Source organism: Capricornis sumatraensis, chromosome 15, assembly GCF_032405125.1.
Source record: "Capricornis sumatraensis isolate serow.1 chromosome 15, serow.2, whole genome shotgun sequence".
NCBI classification, from domain to species: Eukaryota; Metazoa; Chordata; class Mammalia; order Artiodactyla; family Bovidae; genus Capricornis; species Capricornis sumatraensis.
The window spans coordinates 66,436,325-66,463,884 of NC_091083.1; the positions used below are offsets into that span (position 1 = coordinate 66,436,325).

Consider the following 27,560-nt stretch of genomic DNA (forward strand, 5'->3'; position numbering starts at 1 on the left):
AGGAATCAGAAATCAAATTGCCAACATCCATTGGTTCATCAAAAAAGCAAGAGAATTCCAGAAAAATATCTACTTCTGCTTTATTGATTATGCCAAAGCCTTTAACTGTGTGGATCACAACAAACTGGAAAATTCTTCAAGAGATGGGAATACCAGACCACCTTACTCTTGAAAAATCTGTATTCAGGTCAAGAAGCAACAGTTAGAACCAGACACAGAACAACAGACTGGTTCCAAATTGGGAAAGGAGTACATCAAAGCTGTATATTGTCACCCTGCTTATTTAACTTCTATGCAGAGTACATCATGCGAAATGCTGGGCTGGATGAAGCACAAGCTGGAATCAAGATTGCCAGGAGAAATATCAATAACCTCAGATATGCAGATGACACCATCCTTATGGCAGAAAGCGAAGAAGAGCTAAAGAGCCTCTTGATGAAAGTGAAAGAGGAGAGTGAAAAACCTGGCTTAAAATGCAACATCCAAAAGACTAGGATCATGGCATCCAGTCCCATCACTTCATGGCAAACAGATGGGGAAACAATGGAAACAGTGAGAAACTTTATTTGGGGGCTCCCAAATGACTGCAGATGGTGACTGCCGCCATTAAATTAAAAGACACTTGCTCCTTGGAAGAAAAGCTATGACAACCTAGACAGCATATTAAAAAGCATAGACATTACATTGCTGACAAAGGTCTGTCTAGTCAAAGCTATGGTTTTTCCAGTAGTCATGTATAGATGTGAGAGTTGGACTATAAAGAGAGCTGACTGAGCACAGAGGAATTGATGCTTTTGAAGTGTGGTGTTGGAGAAGACTCTTGAGAGTCCCTGGGACTTCAAGGAGATCAAAGCAGTCAATCCTAAAGGAAATCAGTCCTGAATATTCATTGGAAGGACTGATGCTGAAGCTGAAACTCCAATACTTTGGCCATCTTTTCCAACTGACTCATTGGAAAAGACCCTGATGCTGGGAAAGATTGAAGGCAGGAGAAGAAGGCAGCGACAGAGGATGAGATAGTTGGATGACATTGCCAACTTGATGGACATGAGCTTGAGCAAGCTTCAGGAGTTGGTGATGCACAGGGAAGCCTGGCGTGCTGCAGTCCATGAGATTGCAAAGAGTTGGACTGAGCGACTGAACTGAACTTACAGATGGTTGCCTTCTTACTGTTGTCACTTAGTCTTTGTATGCTGAGACACACAAAACTCCTCTTCTTTTAAGGACATCAGTCATATTGGATTAGGGTTCACCTAAATGACCTGTGCATGCTTAGTCGCTAAGTTATGTTCTCACTTAACCTTAATTACCTCTTCAAAAGCTCTATTTTCAAACAGACTATGTAGTAGGGATTAAGATATCAACATTTGAATTGGGATGGGGAAACAGTTCATGCTGTAACAACCACCATGCTTAGCTGTCTCTTAATTATACCAGGAAACCTAACATGATGTCAGTCTCAAGCTTTGCTTTGTGTGTCCTTAGTTCCTTCCCCTTAAGTCTGGGAGTCTGGTTTAAGCTGCTCGTGATTTCTCCCCTCACTGTGGAGAAGTTACCTTTTCTGGGGTGGCTGGTGCACTTAGTGTGGAAGGGAATACTGGACATTTCCCAGACTTTTCCTCCTCCCTGCTTGGCTCCATCCCTGGAATAGCTATGTTACATAGCTATTCAGAGTCTCTGAACTGTGACCGGATTCAGTTCAGTGGTAACCTGCTGGCCCTAAGGGAAGGTGACATAGGATTGACAGATTTCGGTGGAAGAAGAGATGGAGGTGAGTGAGAAGGTTGAAGCAGGGGGAAGCCTGACTGGAGAGCCTGCTGGAAGTAGGGTTCTATATCCATGAACACTCATTCAGTTGTTCCATCAGTCAAGTAGTCAGTCAACAAGCATTTCCCAGGTTGCCTCTGTCCCAAGCTTTGATGTTTGCCTCCATCCACCTGGAAGGATGAAGCATTCTGCTCAGAGGGCTCCCTGTTGAGGAGATACAGAAAAGGGGAACTTCCAGTGGCTGAAGAACATCACAAGATGGGGTAGGGGTAGAGAACAGCACTTTAGTAAGAGAGAACTGCATGTGCAAAGGCCTGAAGAGCAGATAAAAATGTGTATATGCACCTAGATGTATCAAAAAAACAGTCCTTCCTTGACTTGCAGTGGGGTTGTTGTTGTTAAGTCACTCTGTCATGTCCAGCTCTTTGCCACCTCATGGACTACAGCACACCAGGTTTTCCTGTCCTTCACCATCTCCCAGAGTTTGCTCAAACTCATGTCCGTTGTGTTGGTGATGCCATCCAACCATCTCATCTTCTGTCATCCCCTCTCCTCCTGCCTTCAGTGTTTATAGCATCGGGATCTTTTCCAGTGGGTCGGCTCTACAATGGGGTTATGTCCAGATAAACCCACTGATGATGAAAATATCATTAAGTTGAAAATACACCTAACGTAATGAATAGGTAGGCATAGCCTACCTTAAACATTCTCAGAACACTTATATGGAATGTTTGTAAGTATGTTGACTGTTCAGCCTTTTGACTGCACAGTTGACTGGGACCTGTGGCTTGCTACTGCTGCCCAGCATCGTAACAGATTGCTAGCTTGGGAAAAGATCAAAATTCAAAGCTTTTCTACTGAAAACATATCACTTTCACACCATTATAAAGTTGGAAAATCATAAACTGAACCACTGCAGGTCAGGGACTGTCTGTACATGAGAAATATCTAAGGTCTATATTAGAGGAATCATTTGATCCATCACCATACCCTCTGAATTAAAACCCAAAACCTCTGAAAGTGTCTGATCCAGAGTAAGGGATGAATAAAGTGTAATAATAGACATCTTTACTGAAAAGGAGGGGGAAAATACTTAGAGAATTTCCTGGAGGACATTTGATGAAGAACAGCTCAGTATCCTATATGAAGACCAGAGCTCTTCATGGTTATATTTCTGCAAAACCAATGATGTACTATGTAAAGGAAAAGCAGTAACCAATGTAAAAAAAGTATCATAAATTATTTTCTCTTTCTACTCAAGAAACTTCAATCAAAGCCCACATCTCTATACTTAATGTGAATATATCTGGATGTTAGGCCTTTAGCAGTTGCAAAGTTTTCACAAGTAACCTAATATAATTCTAAGACACATCATTTTGACTTATAATTGAATTAGTGAGAGCATTACAGCCAGAGAAATAAATTATAGTGTAGCCCTTAAAAAAAAAAACCCACAACCTCACAGCGACCCTCTCCTTCTCGTCAACCTCATCCTCCTGTATCCATGTATCATTTATCATCCTCATTTCCCCCTTTATAGTCCTTGCCTTCCTTTCATTTTGGCCTCCCTGCCTTTGCACTTTCTCAAGATGCTAAAGTTAATAAGCTCTGCCTTTTTGTTCCCTTTTTTCCATCTGACTCCGTCTCATTTCTCAGGTTCACCTCCCCAGGGAGGCCTTCCCTGACCACTCTGTCTAAAGTTGCTTCCCCTCATCCCAGGAAAAAAAATATTTTTTTTCTGGGAGACAGACATGTCTCTGTCTCTCTGTTTTTTCCTTGCTTATAGCCCATCTCACCTGCTGGACTGGACTACGACTCCATGAAGGCAAGGATTTTGGTCTTTTCGTTTATGGTTGTGTCCCTAGCATCTAGAACAGTGTCTAGTCTACAATAGGTCCTCAATGCTATTTTTTTTTTTGGCCTTGCAGCATGTGGGATTCCTAGACCAGGAATCGAACCCAAGCCCCCTGCATTGAAAGCATGGAGTTTCAACCACTGGACCACCAGGGAAGTCCCTCAATACATATTTTTAAGCTAATTACATGAATGTGAATATATTAATTCATTACTTGAATAATTTAAAAAAGAAAAAACAAACAGTTATATTGAGAAACTCGTTGAGGAGAGATGATAAGGATCTGTGGCCATTGGATCAAGGGGAATGTTAAAAGAAGATGGGGAGAAGGGAAGCCTGGCTTACTTTTGCCAGAGAGACAATGAGAACAGGGGTTTAGGGCTTAAGGTGGCCCTGGGTCTCTAAGGTTCCCAGGAAAAGAGAAGGGGCAAGAAGTCTCTGTGGGGACAGTTGCTCAGAGCCAGTTGTGCAAGGAGGAAATAGGATGGGGGAGGGTGCTAGTGGTGGTGGGTGGGGAGCAGCGTTCAGAACGGGATGAGAAGTGCATGGTAGACATGGGCCTTTAGACAGAGGGTCTTTGAGGTAATTTATCAGGAGCAGTGAAACAATGTCCTATGACAGTGGCGCTTTGAACAGATTGTATATTTTTAATTTTAGGAGTTACATATTTAGTGATGAAGGCGAAAGAGAAGCGTGAAAAAGCTGCCTTAAAACTCAACATTCATAAAACTAAGATCACGGCATCCAGTCCCATCACCGTGCATGGTGACAGCAGCCATGAAATTAAAAGACGCTTGCTCCTTGGAAGGAAAGCTATGACAAACCCAGACAGCATATTAAAAAGCAGAGACTACTTTGCTGACAAAGGTCCATCTGGTCAAAGCTTTGGTTTTCCCAGTAGTCATGTATAGATGTGAGAGTTGGAACATAAAGAAGGCTGAGCACTGAAGAACTAATGCTATCGAACTGTGGCCTTGGAGAAGACCCTTGAGAGTCCCTTGAACTGCAAGGAGATCAAACCAATCCTAAAGGAGATCAACCCTGAATATTCACTGGAAGGATTGATACTGAAGCTGAAGCTTCTATACTTTGGCCACCCGACGTGAAGAGCTGACACATTGGAAAAGACCCTGAACCTGGGAAAGACTGAGGGCAGGAGAAGAAGGGGGTGACAGAGGATGAGATGGTTGGATGGCATCACTGACTTAATGGACATGAGTTGAGCAAACTCCAAGAGATGGTGAAGGACAGGGAAGTCTGGCATGCTGCAGTCCATGGGGTCACAAAGAATCAGACATGACTTAGCGACAACAACAACAATATTTAGTGAATATAAGAAAATTAAAACTGTGATTTTTGTGATGATTGCTTTGGATGAGGCTAACATAGGTATTTAAGAAAAAAACAAGGAGAATGTTTAGAGTCAAATCTATGGTAGTCCACTTGTAGGAACATATGACTATGTTCATGGGAGAGATCGTTTTTTAAATTAATTTTTGGCTGCTCTGGGGCTTCGCTGCTATGTGCGGGCTTTCTGCAGTTGCAGTGAACAGGGATTACTCTCTACTTGTCCTGCGAGGGCTTCTCATTGTGGTGTCTTGTTGCGCAGCACAGGCTCTAGAGGAGAGGCTCAGTAGCTGTGGCTCACAGGCTCCAGAGCACAGGCTCAGCAGTTGTGGCGTAGGGTCTTAGTTGCTCCTTGGTATGTAGAATCTTCCTAAACCAGGGACTGAACCTGTGTTCCCATCATTGGCAGGTGGATTCTTAACCTCTAGACCACCAGGGAAATCCCATGGGAGAGAGATCATGATTCTTGGCCACCTCCATGGTTCCCCTCTCCCTCCCAAGCACACCCCATCTCTTCCTTGTGACCCAAGTGTACATCTTTGAAACATCACACCTTGTAATTAAATAATCTTTTAAAAGATTTAATGTCTGTTTGCACCCCCTCCACCAACTTCAAGGGAAAGAACCACTGTATTCTCAGAGCTATTATAGAACTTCAGTTCAGTTCAGTTCAGTTCAGTTGCTCAGTCGTGTCTAACTCTTTGCCACCCCATGGACTGCAGCACGCCAGGCCTCCCTGTCCATCACCAACTCCGGGAGCTTACCCAAACTATGTCCATTGAGTCGGTGATGGCATCCAACCATCTCATCCTCTGTCGTCCCCTTCTTCTCCTGCCTTCAATCTTTCCCTGCATCAGTCTTTTCCAATGAGTCAGTTCTTTGCATCAGGCGGCCAAAGTATTGGAGAACTTGTTACATAGTAAGTCTCCAAGGAGGGGCTGATGGACCCTAAAGGAAGATGAGAGAGAGGTCTGTGTGTGATGGGGGATCCAAAGGAGGCAGGAGGATCCTTGGGAGACCAGGATGGGTTTCCTGTGAGGTTGGGCTGGGAGGGTTGCTGAGGCGGGTATTGGGGGGTTTATATAACAAAAATGGAGTCCTCCAGAGGCAGGGATGGAGGCCCATGTGAAAAGGAAATGGAGGTTCCCAAAAAGTGGAAGCGGAGGGTTATGTATCAGCCAAGGGGAATCTCTGAGATGATGGGGGATTAAGACCAGGCAGAGAGGAGATTCATGTGGGGAGAGGCCAGTGGCTTCCAATACGTAGAGATGGTGGTTAGTGTGGGAGGGGGAATGAGAAGTCTACGACAAGGGAAGGGACTCCATGTTGCACAGCTGGGCAGTAGTCCTGTATTAGGTGGAGATGGGAGTCCTTGCAACAAAGTTGGGTGGTCCAGATGGGATAAGAAGAGGGGTTGGTGTTGCAAAGGTGGGGATACCGTGTACTACGGAAGTGTTCGGTCCATGTTGCAGAGTTGTGAGGTGGCACGCGGTGGGACAGAGGTCTGTGTCACGAGAGCTGGGAGTCAGTCCGGTGGGGGGGACGGGGTGCAGTAAACAAGGTTTGGTGGTGCCTCTCTGCGCCAGAGATGGGATTGGGGGGATCAAGTGAGGCCGGGATAGGAGTCCATGTGCACCGCTGACAGGGTCATCAAGGCGGGGCTGGGAGAGTCCTGGTATCCTGGAGGTCCCATGGGTCATTCCCGGCTTTCGGGGGTGGTGAGGGGGCTCGGCGGCGGCTCCCGGGCGCCCCCTGGCGGATCCGATCCCGCCGCCGCCGCTCCCACAATGCTTGCGTAGCCCGGCTTCGGGCTTCAGCAGCAGCGGCAGCTCCAAAATGGCGCAGACTATCTTCGAGGCCCTGGAGGGTGAGCGGCGGCGGGGCCGGGGGAGGCGGCTGTTCCGCGCTGTGCCCCCTCCCGCCGCGAACCCGCCGCGCCGGGCTCAGGGCGCGTGGCGGCCGCGGGGCGGAGGGCATCGGGACCGGAACAGCCGCGGAGCGGGAGGGGCACGGACGGGAACAGCCGCGGGAGCCGAGGCCCGGCGGGGGTGGGGGACCGAGGGGCCTGAACAGCTGCGGAGTTGAGGCTCAGTGGTGGTGGGGGGCGTCTCGGGAATGGAACAGCCGCGGGAGCCGGGGCCCGGCGGAGTGGGGGGCCACGGGACAAGAACAGCGGGAGAGGGAAGGCCCCGGCGGGGGCGAGCACCGAGACCGGAACAGCCGGGGAGGGCTGGCGCCGCGGGGAGGGGCGTCCCGGACCGGAACAGCCGCAGCGGCCAGGGCCCCGGGCGGGCGCGCGAGCTGGGCGCGGGGAGCAGTGTCCTGGAGAGAACAGCCGGGGGTGGGGTGCAGCCAGGCTTGGAACTGCGGGGTGAGCTAGGCTGCCCCGCGGATGCGAGGCTTGGGAAGAGCTGCACCCAGTGGGAAAATGGTGGGGATTTTCCAGGCAAGAATACTGGAGTGCGTTACTAATACCCTTCTCCAGAGGATCTTCCCACCCAGGGATCTAATCTGGGTTGCCCACATTGTGGGCAGATTCTTTACCCACTGAGCCATTAGGGAAGCCCCTGAAGAGCTTGCGTTGAGCACCAGCTGTGTGCTTTGTGCTTTGGCATAGTGTCTCTAATTCGGACAGGAAAGGATTGATGCCACCCAAAAGCAGCAAACAAACACTGGGTGCCTACTTTGTGTACTTTTCTGGGGTGCATGGTCTTAAAAACCCAGATCAAGAAAGGATGGATGCCAACGGTGTGGTTGACCGGGCTACCGAGTTCCCAGATCCAAACCAGCAAACACTGGGCACCTGCTGGTTATCCTGTGCTCTGTCAGATCCTAGCACGTGAATGGCCCTCAGGCTCTGGGAATTGTGAGCTTTGGAGCCAAGCAAAGGCAGAGGTCTCAGACCGTAAAGAATCCACTTGCAATGCGGGAGACCTGGGTTCCGACCCTAGGCTGGGAAGATCCCCTGGAGGAAAACATGGCAACGCACTCCGGTATTCTTGCTTGGAGACTCCCCATGGACAGAGGAGCCTTGGCGGGCTACCGTCCATGGGGTCGCAAAGAATCAGACACGACTGAGCGACTCCACACAGCACAAAGGTAAAGGACCTCCATGTGCACTTGCTGGGAGCTGGAAAGGATGTCTTGGGGAACTCAGAGCCGGGCAGAGTTGATGCAGGGGCGATACAGATCCAAGAATGCTCTTAGAGGAATGAGATGAGCACACACATAATCAAGAGTGCAAACTGAAAGTAGGCTGGATTCGGGGTGTGTGGCTGAGGCTTTGAGTCCTACAGCTCCTCAGGAAGTCTCGGTCGCGTGTCTTTTAACTTTCGGAGGATCAGAATTCTTTCCTAGAAACCTCCCTAAAGGTTCAGTTTTAGGAATACTCATTGGTGAGGGACCCAGAAATTATATAATTATAGAAAAGGTAATCAGTAAAAGAGGACAACCTCAGCTGGCCTTCAGTGCTGTGATGGGAGGGCCAAGTCAGTGGATGAGAGGCCAGTAGGATGAGGTGAGGTCTACTTCCTCTCGAGGTTCAGGGACTCCCTCAGTGTTTGAATTTTCACTGCAAGAATGTGTGTATTTTGGTGTGTTTTTTAAAAAATAATTTTGCTTTTGCTTTTGTTATTACTTTATCTTTGCGCTGGGTCTTTGTTGCTGCACAGGCTTTCTCCCGTTGCAGCAAGCAGGGGCTACTCGAGCTGTGGGGCCCATGCTTCTCATGGCCGTGGCTGCTCCTGTTGCAGAGCACAGGCTCTAGGGTGTTCAGGCTTCAGTAGTTAGTTGCAGCTCTAGGGCTCAGTAGCGTGGCTTACCAACTTAGCTGCTCCAGAGCATGTGGAATCTTCCCGGACCAGGGGTTGAACCTGTGTCCCCTGCACTGGCAGGTGGATTCTTAACTGCTTGGACCACCAGGGAAGTCCTGTTCATGTCTGTGTACTGAGTAATGAAGAAAGGAAAGGAAAAATCAGTTCCTTGGACTGTGTGATTATGCTGGGGTTGGAGAAGGGCAGCAGAACTGTGGGGATCCAGGGGTGACCCAGGCAGTGGGAACTGCATTTCCAAAAAGCCTTGGGGTAAGAGAGGTCTGGGGTTCACAGAAGTTCATGTGAGCAGCTAAAGATGATGTTTGTGAACTTTATCTTGGCATCCGTGTGGAGCTAAGAAGGAGTTTTCAGCAGGGGGGCTGCACAAGCTAATGTATGTTTTATAAAGTTCACCCTGGCTGCCCTGAGAACAGACAGGAGGGGCCAGAGTGGCAGCAGGGAGCTGAGACCACTGCGGCCATCCTACTGAGAACTAATGGTGGCCTGGGCCCCGAGGACAGCTCGGGGGATGGAGAGAAAGTGGATCTGAGAGATCTTTGGGAGACAGACTAGGCTAGACTTCCTGAAGGGCTAGAAATCAAGGTGGGAAGGGAGATAGGTTAAGGAAAGAATCAGGGGTTGTCCCAGGGGCTTTGACAGAGTGGGCAGTGGCACCTTGTTCTTAATGATGAGAATTACTAGGAGAGGAACAGTCGTAGGGGTGAGGAACCACACATTTAGTTTGAGTTTTAGATTTGTTGTTCTTCAGTTGCTAAGTTGTGTTGGAGCTTCAGCATCAGTCCTTCCAATGAGTATTCAAGGTTGATTTCCTTTTGGATTGACTCATTTGATCTCCTTGCTATCCAAGGGACTCTCAAGAGTCTTCTCCAGTACCGCAGTTCGAAAGCATGAGTTACAGAGGCATAGATAGGCAGCATTTTTATCAAGCACTTTATTTTTTTTTAGGACACTTTTAGGTTTACACAGTTGAGAGGAAGATGCAGAGACTTCCTTTGATCTTACACATTCATAACCTCCCCTTTAATCAACATAACTCACCAGAGTGGTACAGTTGTTACCAAGAGTGACCCTGCACTGATGCATCATAAGCACTCAGAAGTCCATCATTTCTCTTTTTTTAAAAAAATGATTTACTTGTTTTTGGTTCTGCTGGGTCTTCATTGCTGCACGCGGGCTTTCTCTAGTTGCGGCGAGTGGGGGCTGCTCTTTGTTGTGGTGCACAGGCTTCTTATCATGTTGGCATCTCTTTGTGTGTGTGTGTGTGTGTGTTGGCATCTCTTTTTGCCAGCGCAGGCTCTAGGCTCTCAGGCTTCAGTCGCTGTGGCTCGTGGCCTCTAGAGCTCCGACTCAGTAGTTGTGGCCCACAGGCTTAGTTTCCCCTTGGCGTGTGGGATCTTCCCGGACCAGGAGTTGAACCCGTGTCTCCTACATTGGCAAGCAGATTCTTATCCACTGGACCACCAGGGAAGTCCCCATCATTTATCTTAAGTTTCATTCTCCGTGTTGTACATTCTACTGCACAACTGTATAATGACATATATCTACCATTATTGTATTAGCATATAGAATATTTTCACTGCAGTAAAAATTCTCTGTGTTCTGCCTGTTCATCCGTTCCCCACCCCCGCCCCGCCCCCGGCAACCACTGATCTTTTTATTGTCTCCACAGTTTTGATAGGCAGTATTTTTCATTTATTTGATTTTGGCTACACGGATCTTCATTGCAATGTGTGGGCTTCTCTAGTTGTGGCCTGTGGGATTTTAATTCCCCAACCAGGGACTGAACCCACATCCCCTGCATTGGGAGGGGGATTCTTAACCTCTGGTCCACCAAAGAAGTCCCAGGCAGTATTTTTTTAAATTAAACTTTTTATTTTGAAATCTTTTTGGTTCTGTAGCTTCATGTGCAGATGTAGAAATAATACCGGGAGATTCTGTTTATCTTGTCACCTAGTTTCCCTCAGTGTAACATCCTGTAAAGCTACCCTATAATATTACAACCAGTGGCTCTACAGAACCATCCTTCCACTGCAAGATGTTGCTCTTTTTATAGCCACATCCACCTCTTCCCCTGCTCCCTATCCCCCATGTCTGGCACCCTGATATGTTGTTCTCTGTTCTCCATGTCTTTCTTTTTTAAATTGGGGGGAAATTGCTTTACAGTGTTGTGTTGGTTTCTGCCATGTGACAACACAAATCAGCCATGATTATACATATATCTCCATTTCTAAAATACTATCATTTCAAGGATGTCATGTAATTAAAATCATAAAGTATATAACCTCTGAGAATGGCTTTTTTTACACATTGTAATTCCCTGGGATTCATTCAAGTTGTTGCTTATATCAGTAGTTTGGCCCTTTTTATTACCGAGCGGTGCTCTGTGGTGTGGATGAACTGCAGTTTGTTTAACTATTCACCCACTGAAGGACATCTGACCTGTTTCCAGTTTTTTACTGTTATGAATAAAACCGCTATAAACATTCAGGTACAGGTTTGCACACAAATGCTGATGTGCAATTTTGCATCATGATAGAAGATTTACTGAACCTCATTCTGGGGAGGATGGACCCCAGAATGGTTTGATACTCAAGATAATAGGGAGAACTAGATGAGGGTGAGTGAGGATTCTCAGGGAGAGTGGAAGAGTGAGAGGCGCGAGAGAGCCAGACAGAAGGAACCCTTCAAAACAGAAATATTTAGGAGACAGACAGGAGAAGAAAGTGAAGGAGGCAGGGAAGTAGCAAGTGGAAAGATGGGAGAAGACCCAGGAAGCTGGCGCCCTGGAGCCTTAGAAGAGGGTGTTTCAAGAAGAAATGTCCAGCGCTGCCGGCTTCTCTTTGGTGATTCTGGTGGAATGATGGGGGCTTAAGCCCCCTGGAGTGGGTGGAGGAGGATTGCGAAGTGGCCAGAGGAGATGGAGGGTGTAGACAACTCTCACTGGATGCTTGATGTTGAAGGGAAGAGAGATGAGGACATGGGTTCAAAGGAGGGTATCTAGAAAGACCTGAATGTGTGTAGCTGCTGGTGAGAAGGAGAGGTTGTGGGCACAGTGTGAGAGGGGCCAGCTGGTGGAGAGGGCTTCTGCAGGAGCTGGAGAGGATGGAGAGAAGGCTGGCCTCAGGAGATGCACAGCCCATACCGTCACAGGGAGAAGTATGGATTCAGCCTGACCGCAGGATCAAATGCTTTTCAGTGAGGGGCTGGGGTAGGTGTCCAGGTCAGAGCTGAGAGGTTGACTGTGAGGACGGAGAGAAAGAGGCAGCCCTCTGGGTTATTTGGGAGGGAGGTAGTGTGCCTTGGGGGCCACTTAGGTGTGAGGGGGCCTGTCCTCCAGCTGGTGCCACCGCTGGACAGTGTACTACTGAGAATCGCAACAGTGACAGCTGATTGGAAAATGTAAACGTAGCCAACTTCTCAAGAACTGCCCCCAACCCCTGACCCAAACCCAGATTGCACTGTTTATTGAGGATCTGAAGAAATAAGCACACAGGAGAAAAAAAGGAGAAGCCCAAGTACAAACAGGTTTGTGGCATTTGTTGGCTGTGGTTGGGGAAGACTCAGTAACATGATTTCCAGAGGGGTCATTGCCCTTTGGATTAGACTCATCCACAAGTAAGAGAGAAGCCCAACCTAGCAGTGGCTTAAACAGGCTAGAAGTTTATTTCTGTCACGTGGGAGTCCAGAAAAAGGCACCCTACAGTGTGACAGTGGCCGTGTTCTACCAGGTCCCCAGAGGCCCAGGATCTAGCCAGTTTTTTGCCCTGCAGTGCCTAGGGCCTGGCCCTTGTCCTCATGATCTGGGATGGCAGCTGGACTTCCCACCATCATCTTCTTGTTCTAGGAAGCAGGATGGAGGATAGGACAAAGAAGGAGATCTCATACTGGGTAGTTTTTAAGAAAACTTCCCCAAAACTCCTATTGGCCAGAACTTAGACATTCGATAGCTGCAAGAGTGGAGAAGGCAATGGCACCCCACTCCAGTATTCTTGCCTGGAAAATCCCATGGACGGAGGAGCCTGATAGGCTGCAGTCCATGGGGTCGCGAAGAGTCGGACACGACTGAGCGACTTCACTTTCACTTTTCACTTTCATGCATTGGAGAAGGAAATGGCAACCCACTCCAGTATTCTTGCCTAGAGAATCCCGGGATGGGGGAGCCTGGTGGGCTGCCGTCTGTGGGGTCACACAGAGTCGGACACGACTGAAGCGACTTAGCAGCAGCTGCCTGCTGCAAGAGTGGCTGGGAAATGTATTCTTTCTTTTGGGTCCATGTTTCTAGCCCCAAATCTTGGGTTATGTTACAGTAGAAGCAGGAGAGAATGTATATCAGGGCATGGCCAACCACTTCTGCCATCAGGGCCTTGCAGTGGGTCTGGCTTTTAAGGGTGAAGTCACAGCAGGATGCTGAGTTCACCTTCCAAAAAGACTGCTTTTCTTTCTTCAGGAATGGACAATCAGACTGTCTTGGCCGTCCAGTCATTGTTGGATGGCCAAGGAGCAGTTCCTGATCCAACAGGCCAGAGTGTCAATGCACCCCCTGCTATCCAGCCACTGGGTGAGTATCTGCTTAGGTTCATCAGCGGGAAGAGTAAGGGGCTTCCTGTGAAAAACAGGTGGGGCTGACGGGGGGGTGTGGGAGTGAACTGCCCACTGTGGTCCCCAGGTTGTCCTCTGGTGTCTGAACCCTGTCCCCTTCCTCCCAGCCTGGATCTTCAGGCTCAGACCTTTCTCTGCTTAGCTCTGAGGCCACTGGTCCTCAGTCCCTTAGTAAGTGTGGGGATCATGACAGAGAATGACTAGGAGCCCTGATGTTTGTGCCTTTGACCCAAAGTAGTTCCTCAGCCTCCTCTCTATGAGACTAAACATGAGTCTCTCCAATTTACAACTCAGGCTCTTGAGACAAGAAGAGGGCTTTCTATAGAGCCCTGTGTGAGTCTGTGTTCATCTATTCATGCTACAAAGATTTTTGAGTACTTGGGAACCATGCTGGGGACAGAGAGATTTGCACCTAGTTTGGATCCTTGCTCCTGAAGTTTGGCTCTGTGACCTTGGGCAAATGAATTAACCTCTCTGTGCCTCAGTTTCCACCTATGTACAATGAGGACGATAGTCCACCTCATAGTAATCTTGTGAGGGTACTTGGGATTTGGTTTTAGCTGTGGTAAATAAGAAGTGCAAGTTTCTTGTAATTTGTACACGATTAAAGTTTCCCTGTGGTATGAAGTCCCAGTGACTCAGACCCCTTCTTCTGTATGGCTCTGCCGCCCTCAGCATGGGGTCCAAGATGGCCGCTCCAACCTCCCACTTTCATTTCCACACTCCAGCCAATAGGAAGGGAGGAAAGAAGGAAGTGGAAGTCATACCCCTTCGTTTCAAGAGAAAATTGTATAGACAGAATACTTCTTCTCTTATCCTATTGGTCAGAGTTTAGTCACATGACATGTCTAGCTGTAAAGAAGTCTGGGAGATACGTTCTTTAACTAGATGGCCATGTTTCTCACTAAAGTTTATATTGTTTAAGAAGGAAGAGTGAATATTGAAAACTTTGGCACACTACATAGCCTGTGGTGGGCCTTCAGTTATGGGTGGTGGCAGCTGTAGCTAATCTTTCATTTAGTTTTACATGCATTCAACAGACATCCACTGAAGGCTTCCTATGTGCCCAGAAAATATTGTAGTTATGGTGATAAATAAGAATATTTCCTTCCCTTACAAAATATGTTGGTGATGGGGAAAATGTGATGAGAGGCTTGCTTAGAGGAAGGAACTGGGAACATTGCTTTAGGAGGACTTCCTGGAGGAGGTGACATCTAGGCTGAGCCTTGCAGAATGAGTCATTCTGGAAGAGGCAGCTTGGCAGGGGGAGCAGGGGATGCAGAGGCACCCAGGAGTGTGGTCATGCAGCCCATTTGGGGACTGGTAAATAAATAAATTCAGGCAGGATAAAGATTCTGACTGTCCCAACCTTGAAGCGAAGCCACCTTACTATTTCCTGATTTCTGATTTTTGTGATACCTGTGTGAACCTGGCTGGATATTCCCAAAGGTACTGATGTGATTTGAAAGCTCATAGGAAGCACAGAGTTGATGCTTGACCCTCAAGCACTGAGTGATGGAATGCCATTAGTGTGCTTTCTTATGGTCCAGCCATGGGCCTTCCATTTCTCACTGATGCCCTCTACTTTTTTATTGCTCTTTTCCCGTTATTTCTCTCCTTCTGCTACTCTGCGGGTGTGACCCTTAGATGATGAGGATGTCTTTCTCTGCGGAAAGTGTAAGAAACAGTTCAACTCGCTTCCAGCATTTATGACCCACAAGAGGGAACAGTGCCAAGGGAGTGCCCTGCCCCTGGCCACAGTCTCACTGGCCACCAACAGCATCTACACACCTTCGGCAGCACCCTCAGCCGTCCAGCAGGCCCCACCTCCTCCCAATCGCCAGGTATTCATTCATTCGTTTCGTTCATTCAGCTATTCAAGTCTTTTTTGAGCGCCCGCTGTGTGTCATGCTCTGTGTGGGCACCAGGGGTGCAGGAGTGGACAAACAGACCAGGTCACTGCTGTCGTGGCTAAAGGTAAGATAGACACCACCCAAAAGACGTGTTGAGATGGACTTCTCCCAGGACCAGTGCAGAGGGGCGGGTACCAGGACAGGGCTGGGAGGTTTTGCCTTTTTGTATGTGATGCTCAATGGGATGAGGTCTGAGAAAAGGTGACATTTGTGCAGAGACCTTGGGAGGTGAGAAATAGTCACACAGCTCCTTGGGGAAAGAGTATGCTGGGGGCAGATCAGCAAGTGCAAAGGCCCTGAGGCAGGAGTGTGCTGGGTTTATTCCAGGAACAAGGAGGTGAGAGTGGCTGGAGCTGAGTGAGTGAGGAGGAGGGTAAGAAGTGATAAGGTCAGAGAGGCAATAGGGAGACCCTGGCAAATCATGTGGCGTTTACTCTGCTTGAGATCAGAGCCATGGGAGGGTTTTGGGCAGGAGAGGGATATGGTCTGATTTATGGAGAAGGAAATGGCAACCCCCTCCAGTATTCTTGCCTGGAGAATCCCATGGACAGAGGAACCTGGCAGACTACAGTCCCTGGGGTCACAAAGAGTCGGACACGACTGAGCAACTAACAACAACAGCAACAAATACTTCAATTAGATCACTGCAGCTGCTGTAGAGACCAGATTTTTTGTTGTTGTTCAGGAAATAACTTTTTATTTTATACTGGAGTCCAGTTGATTAACAACATTGTGTTGCTTTCAATACGGCAAAGTGATTGAGTTTTACATATACATTTATCTATTCTTTTTCCAATTCTTTCCCCATTTAGGTTGTAACATAGTACTGAGCAGAGTTCCCTGTGCTATAGGATAGGTCCTTGTTGGTTATCCATTTTAAATATAGCAGTGTGTATGTGTCAATCCCAAACTCCTTAACTGTCCTTTCCCCAACCCTTACCCCAACAGATTTTGATGAGAGTCAGGAGAAAAGTCCAGAGACCCATTAGGTGACTACTGTATAAATCCAGCAGTGGGTGGTGGTGGGTCGCTTGACCAGGATAGTAGCAGTGGAGTGGAGAGAAGGGATGAGACTTTAGAAATATTTTGAAAGTGGAATTGGCCGAGGCAGTGGCTGGATTGGATGTAGGGTGTGAGATTAAGAGGAGGCAAGTGTGCCCAGAGTTGGAGTTGCCATTAACTGAAGTAGGGAGAACACAGAGGAGATTTGGAGTTGGGCTGCTCATGTTGGATTTGAGATGCCCACTGGACCTTTAAGTAGAGGCGATGAAAATGCAGACAGATAGACAAGTCTAGAGGTCAGGTAACCACGCTGGGGGTATCTGGAGAAGCTTCCAGAGTCCTCAGTGAGGAACACAGTTCTAGAGCAAAGACACCGTGGATGGGAGCTCAGAGGGATTAAAGAATCGCCATAAAGGGGGCTGGGCTTGTCCCAGGATGCCAAGTCAAGGGGTTAGATTTCCCTCTGACTTCCTCTTATCTCTTTCTTCCTCTAAAATGAGGAGTCTCCAACTTCTGGGATCTAATGCCTGATGATCTGATTAATAATAATGGAAATAAAGTGCACAATAAATTTAAGGCTCTTGAATCATCTGAAACCACCCCCCTGCTCCGTATCTAGTCTGTGGAAAAATTGTCTTCCATGAAACTGGTCCCTAGTGCCAAAAAGGTTGGGGACTGCTGCTCTAAAACATTAATCTTCCCCTGTGGTTGTATACACATAATTCCTGCCATCAGGATAAACATGTCCACCCCCAGATCCCTAGGACACTGTGCACTGAAACTTTTCAAGTTACCACAGACGTTTCCTAACACAGAACATAGTCATTTTTCTCGCTTCTTGATTATGAGTTTCGTTTAGTAGAAGATGTTCCTTCTCTCCTGACTCCCTTTTTATTTTCAATAGGAGAGAGGGAAATTCTTCCAGTCCTGGGCAAGAAGAAAACCTTAGCACACAATCAATTGGTTAGGGGCAAACCCAAATCCCTCTGCCTAAGTGAGCTGGATGGACATGGAAATGATTTCCCATTTTTTTGTCCCAGGCTAATGCATGTGACATTGCAAAAATACATGTCACTGCCTTTCGTGGCAGCGACATGGGGTGCATCCCTAACCTGCCCAGGCTGTCCTTGCTTGGTTGAGGGCAAGGACTTCTGTTGGAATCGGGGGCTCATTTGCTGCTGTCCCCAGGGGTCCTATAGACAGGTGACTTAAGAAGATGCCAGAAAAGGCAACAAGTAAACAAAACACCCTTGCATTTACAACGGGAAAGTCACTGCGTGTTTGACACTGTCTTGTAAGGTCTGCCATGCATCTTTGCTGTTAACCTGAGAGCATATTATTATATTTTCACATCCTTACTGAAGTACCCACAGGAGTTACATAGTAGTATTTTTTGGATTTTTAAAGATGAGGATATATAATGTACATATTATTATAAAATTTAATTTTCCATGCAGTACCTCTTACTTGCCATCTATAGTATTCTAGCCATGACTGTATTACATGTTTTTAAATCTAGCCTCCTATTGATGGACATCGAGGTTATTGCCAGTTTTTCACTATTAGAAAAAAGGCTGTGCAGAGTGCTCTTTTTTTTATGGTCTCCTTGTGGACAGGTGTGAGTGTTTCTCTAGGCCAGAGATCAGGAAAGATTGTTGCTGGATTATAGGTTATAGGCATTGTGGGAAGGTGTAACTTACTCTCCTCGTTTGATAGATGAGGAAATGCAGGTTGAGAGAGGTGGTGTGACTTTCCCAGGGTCGTGTGACAGGGCGCAGTAGCAGAGGTGGAGATGTGGGACTCCAGACCCAGATCTTTTCTACCATGCCGTCTGCTTCCTTCCAGAACGTCAGAGATGTTCTTTCCGTCTTTCTCTCACTGTCCAGATCTCCACGTACATCACAGTGCCCCCATCCCCGCTGATCCAGACCCTGGTGCAGGGGAACATCTTGGTAAGCGACGACGTGCTCATGTCCGCCATGTCAGCCTTCACGTCCCTGGACCAGCCCATGCCCCAAGGCCCCCCACCTGTGCAGGTAAGGAGGTGGCCAGTTTCTTATAGGATCTTGATTTTTGGTCTGCAAGTTGATTCCTGCAGATTCAGAATCTTGTAGAAAGAAGGGGGGTTGACCCCAGCTCTTCTTCAAGCTAAGGAGGACTGTCTGCTCTCCCTTGGTCAGCCCTCCTGTGGATGGGGAAGCTGATGTGTTCAGCTGGGACCCACAGCGTGACTTTGGGGTTTCATAGCCATAGTCCAGTTCTTCTGACTCACACTTTTATTCTTTTGTAAAGAATTACTGTATTTTTTAAAATCTGGTCTGTGTTGGGCCTTCCTTGTTGTGCGCGCAGGCTCTTCTCCGGCTTTGGAGACTGGGGGCTACTCTTCAGTCGTGGCGTACAGGCTTCTCACTGCAGTGGCTTCTCTTGCTGCAGAGCACAGGCTCCAGGGTGAGCGGGTTTCAGCAGATGCGGCTCGAGGACTCAAGTCAGGGTTCCTGGGCTCTAGAGCGCAGGCTCAGCAGTTGTGGCACATGGGTTTAGTTGCTAAGTGGTATGTAAGATCTCCCTGGATAAGGGATCAAACCCGTGTCCCCTGCGTTAGCAGGTGGATTCTTTACCACTGAGCTACTAGGGAAGCCCTTCTATTTTTATTCTTTGCGAAGTGTTCCATGTCCATTAAAAAAACACTAGAAAATACACAAAAGAAAAGTTTTTTTTTTAATTTAATTATTCTTAATATCGAAAGAGACAGGGCAACCAACTGAATTTGCAATTCTTGGTTGGATTCTAGATAGGGTGTGGGGGTTTGGGGTGAGGGAGGCCTTAAAGGCCTTATTGGGACACTTCGGGAGATTAGAATATGGAGGAATTTGAATATTGTAGCTAAAGTATTACATCTGTTCAATTTTCTGTGTGTTCATCCAGTTGTTACATAGGAGGATGTCCTTGTTCTTAGGAGGTGCATCTGAGTAATTTTAAGGAATCGAGTGTCATATTTTTAGCTTACTTTCAAGGGGCTTAACAAAATGCAGGTATATATGTGTGTATATGTACACACACACGTGCACTGCAGATGTGGCAAGATGGTAACAACTGGTGAATTAAATGATGTAGAAAGAGCATTCATTGTATTCTGTTTGCAACCTTTTTGTAGGTTTGAAATTCTACAGAATAAAAATTGGAAAGTCAAACAAGCACTCTTAACTCCCTCCACCGAGAGAAAACACTACCAAAATTTTGGTGTCTGGATTTCCTGACCTTCGAATGCAAATAGAAATAGCTTTTTATATAAATATGTTTAAAACATACACATCTATATAAATGGATCTTATACGCGCTGTTCTGGAACTTGCTTTCCTTACTTTGTGCACTCAGTCGTATCTGACTCCTTATGATCCCATGGACTGTAGCCCGCCAGGCACCTTTGTCCATGGAATTTTTCCAGGCAAGAATACTGGAGCCCGTTGCCATTTTCTACTCCAGGGGGTCTTCCTGGCCCAGTGATTGAACCTGAGTCTCTTCTATGTCTTGCATTAGCAGGCAGATTCTTTTACTGCACCACCTGGGAAGCCCTTTCTTACTTTGCCTTTTGTTTAACATCATTTCCTATCTATGCCTACAACCCTACATCAGTATTTACTGAAGTGTTCCTCGGAACAGTGGCTCCTTGGGATTTTCCAGTAGAAAAAGGATCATTGGTCCAAGCAGCCTGAGATGGAAGCATTGTACTTCTTCCCTTGCTCTGTCCCTGGGTTTTTCCTTCAGTAAATACTTCAGAAATACTTTTGATTTTGTCAACCCTGATTTTTCCCCCTACATATTTGACCGTGGAGCCCAAGGAACAGCAATTAAGAGAAGCACCCTTTATTGAATACTGATCAGCACCATCACTGTAACAGCCACAAAGGATTCTGTTCCATTCCAGGTGGATGGACCATCCTCTGTTTAGCCAAACTTCCAATGGGAGGACATGTAGTCGTTGCCAGTTTTTGCTATTATAAAAATGACAAGTAACATCTGTGTATGGTTATCTTTGCCTACCTGGTTGATTTTTTTTGTAGAATCAATTGCTAGAAGTCAGTGGCTGTGTTTCAAGGATCCATAGCCACCCACACATTTCATGACTCTCTAGAAAGACTCCCAGGACTCAGGATGCTTGTGCTCTTGGTTGGTTTAAAGTAGAAGGATACACAGCAGGACCAGCAAGGAGGAAAGACCCAGCTACTGGAGTCTGCAGGAAATCAGCGTTCTTCCAAGTCTCCAGCTTTCTTTGCCTCAGGAAAGTGGGGAGAGGCTGCTCAGGGGGGCACACGGCATTCTCCAACAGTCAAGAATGCCCAGAGTTTCTGCCAGGAAAGAACACCATTGACTCTAAGGCCAGGGCTTCTGTTGAGGATGTCATGTAGGCTTCCAGCCACACAGCGCAATTCCAGATACCTAGGTGAGAAGGAGTTGTTCACCATAAATCACATTGTTGTGGAAACTGTCTAGGTAGTTGGTACACTAGGGCCAGTGCCCCAGGTGGGCAAAATAGCCTCATCACCATAGGGAACCTGCAGGACTTCCCTACAGTCCAGTGATTAAGACTCCGAGCTTCCAAGGCAGGGGGCATGGGTTTAATCCCTGGTCCACAGGACACACAGTGCAGCCAAAACAAACAGAAAACCAGGGAACCTTCTTCAAGGCAGGTTCTCAGATGCCAGTTCAGAGCCAGTCCTACAAGCAAGCCCTTCTAAAGACAGCAACATTAGAACCACTCTATGAGCTCATTTCTGCACAAGCTGGGCCATTTCTGCTTACCTTCATAGAGAAAAAGGGCAGCAATACCAGACTGATGGCTCCTTGGAATTCTCCCATGATTTGGTTTCCATGCCTGCTCTCTGCCTTTTCCTCTCTTCTTCCCACATGACTGGCTAAGGCAAGTATCCTTCCCTGCTGATAAATCAGACAGCTGGTCTCAAGAGGCTATGACAATTTAATTTTCTCTTGTGATTTCAGAGTAACTTGAATATGCATCCTGCACCAAACTACCTGGCCCAGCCTCCACCTCCTCCTCCGCCCCCTCCACCGCTGCCCCCGCCCCCTCCCCCCCAACCCCCACCACCCCCACCCCAGAGCCTGGGCCCCCCTGGGCGTCCCAACCCTGGCGGGAATGGCGTGGTGGAGGTGTACAGTGCCACGGCACCCCTCACTGGGAGTGGAACGGTAGAGATCCAAGCACTGGGAATGCAGCCCTACCCACCCCTGGAGGTGAGCAGAAGCTGGGGCTTGGGGTGAAGGGGGAAAAGCTGGTCATAGTCGTCATGGGTAACCTGAGCCTTTTCTGATGCCAGACATACTGTGGAGCCTTTTCTGATGCCAGACATACTGTGGGGGTAAAACCAGCTCAAGCTATCATACGTGTAAAAGTAAAATGCACCCCATGAGAAGGTGGAATGAAGCAGGGGCTGTAGCAGAAATACAAGCTGCCCTCAGAGAGTACTCAGAACAGTTAAGAAAATGCTTGCCTTAGGGGAAGGGATTCCAAAATCATATATGTGAGTGTCTCATATGTTGTAACAAGCTAAGTGTATCAGTTAGCTGTGACTGTGTAAGAAATACAGTATTTGGGGAAAGATGTTTATTGTTCTCACGTCTATGGTGGTCAGCTTGGCAACTGCTGATCTTGGCCGGGTGCTCCCACATGTCTGGAGGTTGGCTGACTGGCTGCTGCTCTAGAGTGGCCTAGGGTGGAATAATCAGGTGCAGTGACCCAGCTCTCCTCCACACATCTTTCCTTCTCAAGCAGGCTCCCCAGGCATGGTCTCACCGCTGTGGTGGACGTGCAGTAATGCAAGCGGAAATGCTCAAGACTTCTTGAGCCTTAGGCTTGTAAGCGACACAGGGTCACTTCTGCTGGTGAAAGCAGGTCACAAGGCCAGCTTAGGTTGAAGGAGTACGGAAATAGATGCCACCTCTCTGTGGGAAAAACTGTAAGTCACACTGGAAAGGGCCTGGGTACCAGAAGTAAAGAATCGAGGCCATTCAGTCAGTGTACAGGCATACCTTGCTTCATTGCACTTTGCCAATATTGTGTTTTTCGTCGAGGAAGGCTATCCGTGCCATTTTTCCAACAGCACTTGTTCCCTTTGTGTCTCTGTGTCAAAAGTTTGGTAATCTTTACAGCATTTCAATCTTTATCATTGTCATTGTATCTGTCATGATGATCTGTGATTTTTGATGTTATTAGTATTACTTGCTGGAGGCTCAGGTGTGGTTGGCATTTTTTTTAGCAATAAAGTCAAAAAAGTTTTCTTTAATTAAGATATATACATTTTTTAGGGTGTAATGCTATTGCATACTTAACAGATTACAGGACAGAGTAAATGTAACTTTTTTTTGTGAACAACTTTTTTTCATAAACATAACTTTTATATGCACTGGAAAATAAAAAGAAACTCTTGTGTGACTTGCTTTATTGTGATGTTTGCTTTATTGCAGTGGTCTGTAACTGAACCCACAATACCTTCAAGGTGTGCCTGTGCCATATGTACCATATTAATTTCTGGCTGAAGAGTTTCGAACTACAGGCAGTGTACTCTCAAGGCACTGAGACTTCAGAACCATGCCAGGCACAAGTGCTAGGGGGCATGGTTATGACAGAAGGAGCCTGCCTGCACTTGAGGTCACATTATCTCAGACTCACTCTAGAATCCAGCCATACAGACATTCTATGCTAGGTGATCTCTCTGGAAAGAGAACTAGACTGGAAGAAAATTCCACCACCAGCCATGTAATGTTATACCCTGCAGGGGGATTTTCCCTACCCTGGGAGAATAAAGCAAGGACTTGGCTGAATTTTTAGAAAATTAATACATGTGTATGTATGGCCGAGTCCCTTTGCTGTTCACCTGAAACTCTCACAACGTTGTTTGTTGATCAGCTAATAACCCAAATGCAAAATAAAATTGAGTCACCAATTGATCAGTAAAAATGACTTGTAAATTTTGTATTTAAATAAATAAATATTATTTAAATTGTCAAAAATAATTTAGCTAGTGAGATGCTGAGAGGATGATGGTGCCCTCATAGACAGAGGGGCCAGCATAGGAATAGCCACTGTTATTTATTTTTCATGTAGACAAAGAGTGCTCTCTGAAAACAGCCTGAATCATCTTTGATTTTGCATCCTTGGCACCTAGCAGAGACCTTGCCTGTGGGACACCCATAGTTGGTATCTGAAATAGGGTGCTTTGTCCTGTTTCAGAGAAGAGACTCTAGAATGGGAACTCCCCTTGTAGAACTGTGAGGATAATGAGAACTAACCCAGTGGCAGCCATATCATTGCTCAGGAATGACCTGGATGATGGGTGAATTCATTCACTGTGACAAATATTGAGTGCTGTATTGGTCAGGAAAATTGAAACCACTCTAGGTATTTCTAACAGAGGGATTTAATATAGGAAGTTAAATCTGTAGGGCTGATGGAAGGGCTGGAGGAGTTAAAGTCAGGGTTGGCAAGAACCACTCGTTTTCAGGGTCACTGTTGTGGCTTGGCCCTTGTAACCAGGACACTGTACTTGGTGAGAAAACTGTAGGATTCTATGGCTGAGGTTTCAGCTGCCCTGCCATCCTTTGGGCTGGTAATCAGGAGGGGAATGTAGGGTTCAGTTTGCCACTCCAAAACTCATGACTGCTAACCTGCCTGTCTCCCAGAATGGCTGCCAAGGAGAACAATTTCTTCCTGCCTTCTGCCTTCAAATCTCATGTAGATGCTTCTCATGGGCAGAACTTAATTTGTGTTCAGAACTGTGCTGGCAGGGGTACTTGAGAATGTGGTTTCAAGCTTGCCAACTCTGGATTTCAGGGGAGAGCATGGGCGGGTGTAGGAAGGTGCCAAGGGCCGACAGGCAAGACCTGGCAGAAGCACCTAGTGGTGCTGTATTAGATGCCTGAGACCTCCCTAATTGAATTCATTCATTCAGCAAATGTTTATTGAGTGCCCACTCTGTGCCAGGCATTGCTCTAGGCCTGGGAATAGAGGAAGAAACAAAAGCAGAGCAGAAGTCCCTGCCTGCATGGAACTAGGCAGATAATAGGGTAAGTAAGTAAAATGCATAATTTATTAGATAATGATGCATCTAAGGAGGAAAATGAAACAGAGGAGAGGAAGTGGAATTTTGGTTAGGGCAGCCCAGGAAGACCAATGAATGATAGGTAGATGATGGAATAAATGAATTCTTTACAATACCCCAGCGTCATGATGTGAGCTTAGTGGTCACTGAGTTTGGGTGGCTCAGAATTCCTTTGGTAATTTCTCGTGGCTTCAGGGTTGATTCCTAGTCAAGGGATGCCTGCTGGTGTGACATCAGGCAGAGTTGGTTAAGAAGTGGAGTTGCTGGTGAGGGCATAGACCCTTCTGACTTCCTAGTTCTTCTGTGCAAGAAGTCTACTACTAACAACAATAATAATGGCCATCACAACAGCTGATGTTGATTGGGTACTTACTACTTGCCAGGCCCTCTTCTAAGCTCTATCCTCATACAGGGTTGCTATAATTGGCCCCATTTTACAGATGCAGAAACTGAAACAGAAGTTAAAAGACTCGCCCAAGGTCACTTAAATGATAAGCGGCAGAATCAGAATTTGAACCCAAGCAGCCTGGTTCCAAAGCTGCTTCTAGCCTGCTGGCTTCATGGAGTTCTATTCAAAGGGGTCTTGGGAGTGACTGGGGGGACTGAGTGAGGGGGAGGAGTTAGGGTGGTGATGTAGCTGTGGGTGGCTGAGATCAGCCAGGGCCACAGTGAAGGTCCCACCACCTGGGGCAGCTCTTCCCCTCCCTTCCCAGGGCACTCTCCCTGACTCTGCTGTCCTTGTAGGTGCCAAACCAGTGTGTGGAGGCTCCAGTATACCCCACACCCCAGGTGTACAGTCCCGGCAAACAAGGGTTCAAACCAAAAGGACCAAACCCTGCTGCCCCTCTGACCAGCACCACCGGGGGCACAGTGGCCACCTTTGACTCCCCACCATCACTGAAGACCCGACGGACCAAAGGTTCCAGTGGACTCCCAGAAGGTGGGCACACAGCCTGTCATGGCATCTCTCCTCAGCATGGAGGTACCTGTCCACAGGCTGCGTGGTTCCAGTCTTCCCTTTTGTGATAGTTAGGATTAAGTTTGGTTGCATGTAGTGGAAAATCCAAAAGAGGAGTGACTCCAGAATGGTAGAATTTTGTTGGTCTGTGCAAAACAAGTCCAGAGACAGGCAATCTGGAGTTTGTATGCCTATATAATCACCAGACACCCACATTTCTTCTATCTTTCTGCTCCATCATTCCTAGAACATGACTTTTGTTCTTGGGTGCCTCATTGTGTAAGATGGCTGCTGAAGCTCCAGTCATCAAATTGCATATTCCAAGCATCTGGAAGAAGGATAAAAGAAGCATCCCCCAGCTCCCAGAAGTTCTAAGCATGATGCTTTTGCTTACATTCCATTGGTTACTAAGTCACATGACCATGTCTATCTCCAAAGGAAGCTGGGAAATGTCTCTCTTAGCCAGGAACGTTGATGCTCCCATTATGTAGGGGATTTGTGAAGAAAGGAAAACGGAAGAGTGAGTATTAGGCAGGCAAGCAGCGATGTCTGCCACCCTGCTAGAGATGCTAGGTATATGGTTGGGGACGATGTCAGAAAGTAGTGGTAGTAGAGAAAGGCAGAAGAATTGAGAGTTTGCAGGGGCTTCCAGCCCCTTCTTTCCTTTCACAAATGTGTTGAGCATCTGTGTGCCAGGCTTGGTGTCAGAACTGGAAATCTAGCATCTTGGATCATGATTTCCTTACCCTTAGTTACTCACAGTTTAATGGGAGAGACAGGGAATAAATAAATATTTATGGGTCACTCTAGAAAGCAGATTAACAGAGTGCTGTGATTGAGAATACTGGATAGAGACTGGAAAATGCTGCTGCCTATCTGTCCGGGGGTGAGAAGGAACAGTCTCGTGACTGTCTGAGGGACAAGCATTTTAGGCAAGGTGGAACAGCAGGTGCAAAGGCCCTGAGGTGGGACCATGTTTGAGGTCTTTTGAGGTTAGCCGGGCGTTCACTTCAACTAGATTGTAAGAATAATAGGATTGGTAGGAAGTAGAGGATGCAGAGCCCCAAAGACCATGGCAGAGAGGGTGGATTTTATCCTCCGGCAGAAGGGAGTCTTTGAGGGGTTTGCCCTGCTTTCCCAGCCAGAGCATGTCCTGGAATTTCTTCTCCCAGGCCCTATGAGAGACTTACCTGTGCTTCTTCCCCAGCCTGTCCAAGATGTAGACCTCCTAGGATCTGGGCTGTCTGGCCCTGGGTCTAGGGGTCGAGTGGCTGGAAGCTGCTCTTGCTGCCTACAGTTGTGTTGCCAGCCTCACCATCCCCTTCCTTGTCTTCTTCTGTGTGTGTCTTTTTTTATTTTTCATCAGCTGCAGGGAAGCCAAAGGCTCAGAAACTCAAGTGCTCATATTGTGACAAGTCATTCACCAAAAACTTTGACCTGCAGCAGCACATCCGAAGGTAACCGGGCGTGTTGGGGCAGGTGGCCCCTGGGCAGCCCTGGCGGGGAGGTGGGATGGGGAATCCACCGCGGAAGCAGTGCTCCTTTCCCCGCCCCCTTCGCCTGGTGGTGACCAAGGGCCCCACTGGTCTGTCATGGTTCTCAGGCCTTCCGTCCAGCTCAGGGTGATGTTGCCCTTTTCTTCCTCAGTGGGAAGGATCCGTGGAGCCTGCCTGCCATGATAAGGAAGGTCCATGGTGGGAATGGAGGAGCCGGAATTGACTTGAATGGCTAGGGGGAGGGCTTTGTCAGTGGGAGGCGTGCCTCAGCCCTCACTTCTTAGAAAGGCCTGACCTCGGGGTTAGCGATGCTCTATGAACGGGCCTCTGCAAGTTCTCTGCTCGCTCAGTACTAACCATGACACCGCTTGTCCCAAGAACATGCAAGGAGCCCCTCTGGGCCTCAGGTTTTCCATTGTGAAGTGAAGGGGTGGTCTTGTTCGATGTTTCTCATAGAGTGGAACACTGGGACATAAGATGATTTTAGGTGGTTTGTGGATGTGGGTATTGAAAATTTCTGAAAGATAGAGTGAGAAAAATTTTTTCAATTTCTTTGAGTCAGAGGAGAAAGCCTCAGTTAGGTGTGGTCTGTCTGTAACACCTCGCACAGTTTTGCTCATCTTTTATAACAGAGAGAAAGAGAAGGAAGGGAGGGAGGGAGAGTGCCCAAAATTCC

The 27,560-nt window shown here is 47.4% G+C and overlaps 1 protein-coding gene across 1 annotated transcript in view; it reads left to right on the forward strand.

Annotated features, from left to right (window-relative positions):
* Window positions 1-6,805: 6,805 nt before the first annotated feature.
* Window positions 6,806-27,560, forward strand: part of ZNF341 (zinc finger protein 341) — a 40,162-nt gene continuing 19,407 nt past the window's right edge. The window contains exons 1-7 of the mRNA XM_068987487.1: window positions 6,806-6,836; window positions 13,250-13,360; window positions 15,049-15,245; window positions 18,203-18,352; window positions 21,315-21,566; window positions 25,175-25,349; window positions 26,755-26,845. Coding sequence (XP_068843588.1) covers window positions 6,806-6,836; window positions 13,250-13,360; window positions 15,049-15,245; window positions 18,203-18,352; window positions 21,315-21,566; window positions 25,175-25,349; window positions 26,755-26,845 — 1,007 coding nt within the window. The remainder of the gene's footprint in view (window positions 6,837-13,249; window positions 13,361-15,048; window positions 15,246-18,202; window positions 18,353-21,314; window positions 21,567-25,174; window positions 25,350-26,754; window positions 26,846-27,560) is intronic.